The sequence below is a fragment of the Bison bison genome, unplaced genomic scaffold (genome assembly GCF_000754665.1).
Source record: "Bison bison bison isolate TAMUID 2011002044 unplaced genomic scaffold, Bison_UMD1.0 scf7180017864375, whole genome shotgun sequence".
Lineage (NCBI taxonomy): Eukaryota > Metazoa > Chordata > Mammalia > Artiodactyla > Bovidae > Bison > Bison bison.
Window position 1 is genome coordinate 1,486,491 of NW_011494947.1, and position 10,922 is coordinate 1,497,412.

The window sequence follows — 10,922 nt, forward strand, 5'->3', positions numbered from 1 at the left end:
GCAGTCTTCAGTTCCTATTTGAATCAATAATTAATCTAACAGTTGCCAAGTAGTAATTTTCTTTCCATCATTCATTCTGCATTTATTAGCTGGCATTCTACTGTAGGGAAGAAATTTCCCTTCTCCCCCATTGATTTACTAATATGGAGGAATTTTATTCAATCCTTTACACCACGGACCCTTTATTGCTCTGAGCAATTCATTTCCATATGACTCCCAAGGCTGCAAGTTTGGGGAAGTGAGGGAACTTTCTGTATTTCCTTGTTACCATGAAGAAAGCCGAGAGCGCAGCCGGACTTCCCTAAATTCAGGTGATCGCGTTCCTGCCCACGCATTCCTTTAAAGAGGAAATCCTCTCTCCTAGGGTGGCCTCACAAACCTCCCGGACGGCCCCGTCCCACGAAAACTACATTTCCCAGAGTCCTCCGAGCGCTTGCGTCATCAGCCGGCGCGTCTTTTTGCTCGCCGGTTTTGAAGAGCCGGCTGTGGCGGCGGCAACATGGCGGACGTGCTAAGTGTTGGTGTCAATCTGGAGGCCTTTGCCCAGGCCATTAGTGCCATTCAGGCGCTCCGCTCTAGCGTGAGCAGGGTGTTCGACTGCCTGAAGGATGGCATGCGGAACAAAGAGACGCTGGAGGGCCGGGAGAAGGCGTTCATTGCGCATTTCCAGGACAACTTGCATTCGGTCAACCGGGACCTCAAGTAGGTACCGGCTGAGGGGCTGCGGGTCGGGACCTCCTACCCTGCCCCACCCCCGCGGGAGTCTCCTGAGTCACGGGCTGCTCTTTCTTTTCGTTGCTCCCTCTGTCTCCTCTCCAGGCCTCTCCCTGCCCCTCACGGCCTCATCTTCCTTCCACCCCCGCTTTCGCGTCTCCCTTCTCTTGGCGTCCTGCTGTTGGCCGACTCCCGCCACCCAGGACCACCTCTGTGGTCCTTCCATTCCTCGCGAGGGGACGTGCTGTTCTCATGAACTTCCACTCGTCTTCTCGGCTCGTCAGGGTTCCCACCTGTGGGCCCTCTGGGCTCCACTACGTCTGATCAAATAGTACCAAAAAGGACCTGTTCAACGCTGCCCCAGAGTCAAGTGTATTCCACCTAATTGGCCACAGGTTTTCGTCCCTGAACCTGGAATTCATCAGTTCCAGTCCCTACCCCACCCCCAAAACATGATGAAACAGGCTTTGTTCTTTCTCTTTTCTCCTACCCCACCTCCTAACCACCTGATCACTACTTTAACTCCCACTCTCACTGCTTCTGTTAAGTTCCTGCCTCAAAAGAGACCTCATCACAGGCTTAACCAGCTTAATGACTTCTGCTTAAACACCTCATCCCCACACCCCCACCCTGGGCCTCCCAACAAAAGCTAAGTTGGGGTCCTTCAGGGTTAAGGATTGTATATTTCTTTCTCTTAACAAGTCAACTTCTACTTTATCAGTGACATGAAGTGAGAGGATGCTTGTAAAATGCCTGGTACTTAATAGGCAGTTTTTAATAGGTCCTGGTCGTGTGCCCTCCTATCCTTATGAGAGTCAGACCTTCTCAGGGAAGTTAGAATTGCAGGGTTTTTGTCTTTTACTTCTCAAAACTGACCTTAGCAGGCGAAGGCATTGGGTGAGCTATTCATCCTAGTTTCTGGAGTGGCTGGGTTTTTTTTTAGTCTCCTCAACTTGGTCTCCTTAGTAACCAGATGGAAGGAGGGGGTAGAATGGAGGAGGAGGTGGTAACCAAATGATGGGAGCCTCTTTTTATTTTTTTTTTTCTTGTAAGTAAGTTGCCAGTCTTGTTCTGGGGGAGAGCCAGGAGGTCACACCCCCTCCTCACTCCCACACTTACTTTCTGTTCTCTGGTGAAGTTCCAGTTAATACTTGCCCTGCCTGAGTCTGGGTGCTGGTGGTTTTTCCCTTTCTTCTCTTCGGTGGGCTTTCCTTGGTAATGTGCAGGGTGTTGAAACCCATCAGCATTGTAGAAAGTTTAATAATAAAAGTGTTGATCTCACCCCGTTGTCTTCATAAGTCTGTGGACAGCAGCGTGAAGAGGCAAGAGGCTAAAGAGTCCAAGATGAACGTGGCATGAGAAGCTGTTCCTATGTTCAGCTGTTCCTATGGTGTCTTGTTGACACTCTGGGACTGGCCCCTCAGAACGTGCTCCTGAATGTGCTTTTGCTGTTCACTCTCTTTCCCAAGCTGCTCTAGGGTTTGTTTTTTTTTTTTTTTCCCTGCTACACTGAAGCGTGTTTGTTTGACACAGCCCCCTCCGTGGTGTCTTCCTGTTTGTTTGTTTTATCTCTTTTTTGTTTTGTTAAGTTTTACCATCTGTGAAGCACCACGTACAAATCTATCTCTCTGTGAATGGTAAATAATCATCATTTATTCAGGTACTTGCTGTACTGCCAAATAGAATGATCTGTATGTGGATCTGAAAACTCTCTTATTGAGAAGCAGTGTTATACCACATTTTGAAATTCCAGAAGGCCCTCCCCTCCCCCAGCCCTGCAAAGAATGATTTGAGTTGTTCAATCCTGATTTTAGGAGTCCTGTTGATTTCATTGCTCTTGACCCTTGTTCTCCTCTGGAATGGTGCCAGAAAGCTCAGCTGTAAAATGGGATAAGCCCCCTGCTAGGGGTTCTCTCACGTGGCTCTAGTCATCTTCTTCTTTTTAATATTTGTCTATTTACTTGGGATTTTTGTTCTGTCATGTGGGACCTTTCATTGCAGCACTCGGACCTTCCATTTGGTGCTCAGGCTCAGCTGTTCCATGTGGGTTTAATTGCTCCTCGGCATATGGGATCTTAGTTCCCTGACCAGGGATTGAACTCGTGTCCCCCACAATGCAAGATAGGTTCTTGAGCGCTGGACCACTAGGGAAGCTCCTGGCCCTTGTCTTCTTAACCTTTCAGAAAGTATTTCTTCTTAAGGGACTTAAGTTTATGATGAGCAGTTTGAAGAACAGCCTTGGACCGATGCAGTAGGCTAAGGACTGGAGTTTCGGGGGACTCAGGTTTACTTGCTGCGTCTGTTTGCTTTTCAGTGAGCTGGAACGTCTGAGCAACTTGGTGGGCAAGCCTTCTGAGAACCATCCTCTCCATAACAGCGGGCTGTTAAGTCTGGATCCCGTGCAGGACAAAACCCCTCTGTACAGTCAGCTCCTCCAGGCGTATAAATGGTCAAACAAGGTAAGGGGGATGTGTCAGGAATGAAGCTAATACAGGAAAAAGCAAGCTTTCTGACATTGCATAAAGGCAGAAAGTGAGGGTAAGTTTTTCTTTCCTTTTTTTGTTCTTGATTTGGCATGGGGTTATAGAGTTGGAAGTTTTAGACTGTCCCTGGGAGAGATTATATAGTCCTCTGAAGTCTCAGAAATTAATCATGATGCTCAGGTAATTACATTTTTTTAAAAGTTCAAACTCGGGTGTGTTTAACCTGGAGACTGGGTTAAGGAGCAGTTATTTTGACCCCATGAAATCACACTCAGAGTTGTGCTGTGTGTGTGTGTGTGTGTGTGTGTGTGTTTCTCTGGGAAGGACTTCCTAGCTTTCATCAGATTCTCAGGGGGTTCCTGACTCCCAGGAAGTGAAGGACTGGTGGTCTGCGAGTGCAGCTGCTCACTTTGCTTTTGTTGCTTGGCCTGCCTTCCCCATTGTTGATGGAACGGCTCTAGAGGACTGTTTGGTAAATCACTCTCACTGTCCTTTTTTCATCTGTTTTTTTAAATTATAGTTGATTGATAGTATTGTATTGGTTTCAGGCGCATACATATCTATGTATATATTCTTCAGATTTTCTCATTCATAGGTTATTACAAACTATTGTGAATAGTTCTCTGTTCTGTAGAGTAAGTCCTTGCTGATTATCTATTTTGTATATGGTAGTGTGTGCTTAGTTGCCCAGTCGTGTCTGACTCTTCGCAGCCCCAAGAACTGTAGCCCACCAGGCTCCGCTGTCCACGGAATTCTCCAGGCAAGAATACCGGAGTTGGTGCCCTTTCCTTCTCCATACGTATAGTAGTGTGTATACGTTAATCCCCACCTCCTAATACTCTCTCTTTTCTTAACTACTCTGCGCCCATCTGCGGGAGATTGCTCTAAGCGCTCTCTATTGTTCACTTGCTCAATTGTGTCTGACTCTTTCGACCCCTTGGAGGGGAACACTCGCCATAGAATTTGCTGTTCGTGGTAGCCCCATGGCGGAGCCCCCAGGACAGCTGTGAAAGGAAAACTAAGCCGCAGTGTAAAAATAACAGGAAAATGAGGCTCGTCAGCCTGGCGGCGGTCCGTGTGTCTGCTCACAGGTTCATCGTGTTTGGTGCTGTGGGCTGTTGTGCTGTGCTTTGTTCTGTTTTCTGCTGCCGATGGAAAGCTAGAATGTACGTTTGGAATGATTTTGGAAGCTTTTCTCCCTAGGCTGCTGCTCCCTGGAGAGGATTGTTCTTAGCGTTACTGATTGTGATCCGCCCTTCCCTCTCCCATTACCCATCACCCTTCTCCTCTTTTCACTCTCGGGTCTCAGGTGACAGATGAGCCGTGGCAGTGTTTCTGCGTGTAGAATTATTCCTTTGAATTTGTCATTGGAAATATTTAACATTCTTTGGTTTACAGTGGGACCCAGGCAGCTGCGTCTGAGACTCAGGGAGAAACGATTTATCCTGGGACACTAAAGGAGCTTGAACCTGGGAGGCACGCATTTAGCCTGTAAGGGTTGTCCTCCAGACTTGGGCTGCTGTGGACAGAAACCCACTTCAGTCCTGAGCATCAGGTGCCCCCCTGGTGTGGGGATCGGTCATTCTGCTGCCCTCTCTTTGCCTGCTTCCCAGTGTTGGCCTGGTGTCTCCCAGTGGTGGGAAAGACAGTCTGGCAGCTGGAGGTTTGTGTGGTCCTTCACGCCAGACACTGAAAACGGATGCGGGCCCTGTTTGGGAGGGGCCCCTGCCTACCCAGACAGCTTGTTGAGCTCAGCGGTTGGAATTCTCTGATTGCCCAGTGCAGATCAGCTGAAACGCGGGGATTGGGGCTGCACGGATAGAGGCAGGAGGGGGTGCGGGACAGACACAAAATCATGGCTGTCTGGGGCAGTTGCTAGGGCCAGACACCAGGCTGTTCAGGCCCCACACGGACAGCGCTGCCCTCTCAGGCCGTCCTGTGTGAGCTTCCTTGTTTCCCCAGGGGCTCGCGTGGGCATCCTAGCATGGGGGATCTGATGTGTAGGTGACTTATTTCTGGTTGGATGCCTGGTCTTGCCTTTTGGACGTGGAAGCTGTGTTGATGTATCATGTGGGTAATGTTCTCAGAATAGGCTCAAGTGGTGGAGACGTTTCAGTGGTGGGAAGATTTAGGCTGATCTTGAGGCCATGAGTGCCCGAGACCCCAGTGGAAGCAGCTGGTTTTAAATCAAAGTGATGACACGTACCGGTTGAGTGAAGATAGTTTTGTTTGCCCAGTTTAATAGAATATTAAGATAGAAGTCCCTGTTCCTCCCCTCTCAGATGCAGAAGAGGGTGTGTTAGGGGAAAGAAGCAGTACGTGTGTGGAAATACTTGTCCTGGAGATGCTGCGGGTTAAACCTAGATGTAGAAATGTGTCAGGGTGTAAGTCCTGCCCGAGGAGTGTGAGGGGTTGGGGTTTCCGTCGCACCCTGGCCTGGTGCACGTTGTGAAGTGACTGTTCCTTCACCAGCTCTCTATGCCCAGCAGGGAGGGCATTTTGGACCCCTGCACCATTACTCTGCAAAATAAGGAAAATGAATCAGAGATGTTTAGCTTATCCCCTTATTTTATAGCCAGGCAAGTCAAGGCCCCATGAACCACCCTGCCCACGGCCTCATAGCTAGACTAGAATTTGCCACTCCTGACTTAGCCCAGTGTTCTTCACTCTAAAACTGGATGCTGTACTCCCGTTTGGCTTAAGGTTTTGACTGTACTAAACATTTTCCCCTCCCTTTAGTCTTCTTGTCAGGAGCAATTCATGTGTCATACTTTATTCATGAATTTGTATCACGTTTTACTCATTTTTAGTGGTTTACTGAAAGGTGGAGATGGCAAATACAGGCCCCGCTCCTCACACTGTCGCTCCAGTCCAGGGCAAACATCGCTAATCACCCTCTGCATTCTTCCCTGCTGAGGCTCCCTCTGGACTCACAGCTCTGTTGTGGGGCTCAGCCGCCCCTGCCAGTTACCCAAAGTGGGCTGCAGAGAAGACGTGTTTTTTATTTCTGTTACGGTAGATAATGTGTTATTTGGCTATTGCTTATTTATACTGTCCTTACTCTAGAAGGGATTTGAAATCTGTTATAAGAAAGCTGTACTTTGACCTTGAACAAAAAGAGGAAACCAAGGGTAAGGATGCCTTTGTACATTTCTTTAATAAACTCAGGAAGTAGCCCCAAGAAATAAGCCAGTATTCTAATTTCCAGCTGGGGTTATGGAAGCAGGAAGCAATGATAGGTGTTTATCTTGCCCCTCCTACACATGAAAAGAGCTTTTTTTTTTTTGAAAAGAGCTTTTTAATTGCAGATGCTTTCATCATTCATCATTTTACTCTCCAAGAGTTTAAATCAGTAGGTACATTAATATGTTAAGTGAATTTTGGGATAACTTGCCAATGTCAGCTTTCTGCACTGTTGGCTAAGAATCGAAGAAAGTTTGGGAAAGGCTTTGATACCACCCATTATGTGATACACTTTCTGTTTTATGTTCTGTTGGCCAAAGAGAAGTCTTGTTCACGCTTACTGACTAATTATTTTCTTTAGGGGATTTTGTAATTTTTGTAAAGTCAGTCAGAATATTAATTACATGGTAGTTGGCATAATTGTTAGGATAACACATTTAAAAATTAATGTAATGAAATGATGTCAAATTGCTGTGAGCAGCACTTTCCCTGTGCTGAATTGGGGAAGGAAGGTAGCTTTTAACTCTGATGCACCTATAGATAATTGTTCTGTAGAGGGATGACAAGCTCTCTTGACGAGGGCAAAAAATAATTGGCGTCAGCACTGTCCTTGTAAGATAGCGGACGTGGACTTCCGTCACTGATGGCACCCAGATATGCCAAGCGTTAGACTGAACTGACTCCTCCGAGACCCCTTTCTGAAGGTTCCCAGCATCTCCTCACCAGGGATTTGATTTCCGGCTTTGACTGTCTTCCTTTCTTGAAGACCTCAGCCCTTCCCTGGTGCGGTTTGAAGCAGCGAAGACCCCAGAAGTGTCTCCTAGGGTTAGGAAGTAGGCCCTGGGGAATGGGCTGCCACTGCCTTTTTTTGGCTTCTGCACACTTAATTTTTCACTTTTATTAGAGAAAAAGTGACTTTTTATTCCAGGAATATTCAGTTGAAAAGTCTGCAGACATTTCTCCCATTTTACCCTCCCGAGTTGTTATCACCAGAATCTGGTTTTCAGCAGCTTGAAGTTGCTGTAACATCGATGTCCCGCATGTCCAGCCTCGACGGTGCTCTTGACGTTTGGGCATCAGGGAGCTAACGGTGCTGGGACTGGTTCAGGCTGCAACATGGAACCTTTTCCTCGAAGCGCCCTGTCGTCTTTTAAGTCCCAGGGGAGAGAGACTGTGCCTGTCTTGTTCCCTGGGGGAGTCCCCCCGCCCCAGTGCTGAGCAGGGCTCCTGGTACCCAGTGCACATTCAGTTATAATTCACTGAATGAATGAGAGAATAAGTAAAGAGCTTTTTCTGTTGAATTTTTAATTTACAAGTCCTTTTGTGGTTTGTGTGCTTGTATTTTTGATGAAGTGTGATCAGGGTATTTCCATTTGGGGCCATCACTGGGAAATCTAGCTGTGTTACTTGTAGACGAGAGAAGATTCTGAGGTCCTGTGGTGGAGGCTAGGGCCAGGCTTCAGAAGGGTAATTTGACAGGAAAGGTGAGGTCAGTTGGTGAATTGACAGTAAGCTTTTTGAGGGCAAAGCCTGGCGTTTCATCGATGTGGCCTGTCACCTGGGATGCCTTTGGTGTTCAGAAGGGGTGGGGCTTGGGGGAAGCCTTCTGGAGTCGATGGAGTCAGGCTCACTTCAGCGACAGCACCCCATGTCCGGTGTTCTGTGGCAGCTGCTGTTTTAGCAAAAGTGCGAAAACTATCTGGGAAGAGGCACGTCAACTCCGTCAGCCTCTCAGGGTTTATCCCATCTGGTGTATTACCGAGAACTGACTGTCCCGCTCGGTGCACTACCACTCACTGACTATCACACTCAGTGTGAAGTGAAGTGAAGTGAAGTCGCTCAGTCGTGTCCGACTCTTTGCGACCCCACGGACTGTAGCCTACCAGGCTCCACCGTCCCTGGGATTCTCCAGGCAGGAATACTGGAGTGGGTTGCCATTTCCTTCTCCAGGAGATCTTCCCAACCCAGGGATTGAACCTGGGTCTCCCGTATTGCAGGCAGATGCTTTACCATCTGATCCACCAGTGTATTTATTACCAATAACTAATTTACGTTCCTAGTGTTTTTCTCTCCATCAGGCCCACCCTCAACTCACTCAGGGAATATGGATTCATTCAGAACATAATGAGGAAAGAAAAGCACTAAAATAGCCCCCAAGCCTTAGTCATGACTTTGGATTAGGGACTGTTCCAGATTGTTCTGATTGTTAGCAGAGGTCCCTGGTACCATTGTTAGAGGTTTTCTTTCACAAATTTGCCTGGAGTTTGACTAGAGTCAAGTCTTCCCTGGTTGGCCTTGAGCCTGCACCCTTGCTGCCCTCCCCACCCCAAGCCCTGTGGGAACATTATGAGAAAGAGTAACACAACCAAACAGAACAAAACCAGCCTCCAGGGTTTCTAGATACTGCTGGATTCAGAAGTGAAGGCAGATACAGCCAGAAGCGTCGAGACTTGGCTCTGAGTTCTGGAGTTGGGCTGCCTGAGATACGATCCACCTCCGCACTTAGCCTGTGCCTTGAACTCGGGACAGGCTTGTTGGAAACATGCGTTTCCTCGCCTGTGAAGGGGGATGGTGCAAGCCCTTTGTATCATAGTGTTAGAGGGGAGATGAAGGTCACAGCGCGTGTCGTGCCGTAGGGTGACTCCGTGCAGTGAGTGCGTGCGAGTGGCGCGTGGAGACCGTGTGTGTGTCCATGCCGTGGCATTGTTGCTCAGGCTGCAGACTTGGCCTTTGGTTTGCATCCCTGCTCTGCTCCCTGACAGCCATGCGGTGTCCCTCTGTGTGCCTCAGTTTTGTATTCTCTGAAATGGGGATGACAGCTGTACCCACCACAGAAATATTTTGAGACCGAATGAGGTAATATAAGCACAGCACTTCCCTGGCACAGGGTAAGTAGGCTCTGGGGGCTGGTATTATGATCTTAAAAGATGGTGACCAGGACTGACCCTCGGGGCATGCTGGCCTGTCTTCCAGTGGTTTCCTTATTACCCGGCCTCCCAAATGTGACTTCAGTATATTCTTCTGAAATCCTACAAATCACAAGTTCATTTAAGTAGTCAGAACCTTTTCCCCTTGAGGAGGTCTGGACATAGATCTCAGCACCTCACCAGTTGGTATGAATTCTTGGGATGGGCTCTATTTCCTCATAAACCTGGAGATGGGGTGAGGGTTTGGGAGCTTGGTGAGGAAGGCACTTAGCCTCTTGGGGACCTTGTGGTGTGGAGCCAGGGGTGTGGATGGGACGTGGGAGTGGAGGGGCAGTAAAGGCAGCGTGAAGGGCCTGGAAAGAAACCGCAAGCAGGAAGGAGGGGATGGCCGAGGAGCCAGTGGGAAGGGGCTGTGGCCGGCCCAGGGCAGACCATCGCTGTGAACTGAGGCGGAGTCCTCTCACTTAGGCTGTCAGGGAGGCCTTGCTCCCAGAGCTCAGGGTTCAGGTTGGTCTCTGGTCCCTTATCTGGTGGGGAGAATGCCATGGGCGTCAAGGATTTCTAGCGTTATTTCTTTAGGAGAACATTTGCACACATGGGCCTGTGTAAAAACAAGCACTTGGATTATATCCAGTTTGTGAATTGGGTGCTTGTGACCAGCAAGGCTCTGGGGTCGGACTCTGTTGGGTTTGAGGCCCCAGCTTTATGACTTGGGGCGAGTTGGACACCCTCCCTGTCCCAGCCTCCTCATCAGTCACAAGTGGGTGATGACACGTCCCCCTTCCAGGACTGCAGGAGGACCAGTGAGTGTAACACGCCCGGGACCCAGAGCAGTGCCCAGTGCGTAGTGTGCGCACGTGCCGTTAGCACCTCTTATTCCCTGTGGCAGCAGGGTAAGGCTTTATCGAGGCAACGGTTGTCACAGGAATGTTGGACAGAGGTCTCAAGAGTCTGGGGTTTGGTTCTGGCTGTGCGTTGTCCAGCCATGGGCCCCGGCACGCATGGCTTTGCTCCTCTGGGTTCTAGCTGCCTCGTTGGTAAAGAGTGGGCTGGATGATGGCTGAGGTCATCTCTCACCTGGGAAAGAACGGTGGAATCGTTTGTACATTTCCATGGTCCTGGAAATGAAAGTGCACCCCAGGAGTGGAGGAGAGTCAGTCTCGTCCGGTAACGTCTTAAGCGCAACTGTTGTGTGTCCTGCTGTGCCCACTACAGAGCATCTCAGACCAGACCAGGGCAGAGCTCAGCCCCAGAGGCCCTTAGTGGAGGACTCCCTCTCAGAGGTCTTCTAGACAGCGTAGCCTCCTGTGACACAGGAGTGGAGACGTTAGTGGAAGTCATATGAGGTCCCCGTAATTCTAACTGGGCTCCACCCAAGGCTCTGGCCTGACTCCACATCTCTGTTCTGCTCATTAGTTGTGGTTTTTGGAAACTGTCACTGTATTGTGGCCTGGAATCAGACTTGTGACTCCCTCCTCCTCCCTCTCTGAAGGAGCAGGAGATCTGTTAAGAAGCCGCCCCGAGCAGAGGCAGAGGCGGCTGGACGTGTGGCACACGTGCCTTCCAGGAGTCTCTCTGTCCCGGGTGGGCGCTGGGGGGACTCAGCTTGAGTCCC

General features: G+C 49.2%; 1 protein-coding gene across 1 annotated transcript in view; it reads left to right on the forward strand.

Moving 5' to 3' along the window:
• Positions 1-482: 482 nt before the first annotated feature.
• MED27 (mediator complex subunit 27) overlaps positions 483-10,922 on the forward strand; it is a 221,386-nt gene continuing 210,946 nt past the window's right edge. The window contains exons 1-2 of the mRNA XM_010856784.1: positions 483-702; positions 3,029-3,173. Of these exons, the coding sequence (XP_010855086.1) occupies positions 500-702; positions 3,029-3,173 (348 nt within the window). The 5' untranslated portion in view covers positions 483-499. The remainder of the gene's footprint in view (positions 703-3,028; positions 3,174-10,922) is intronic.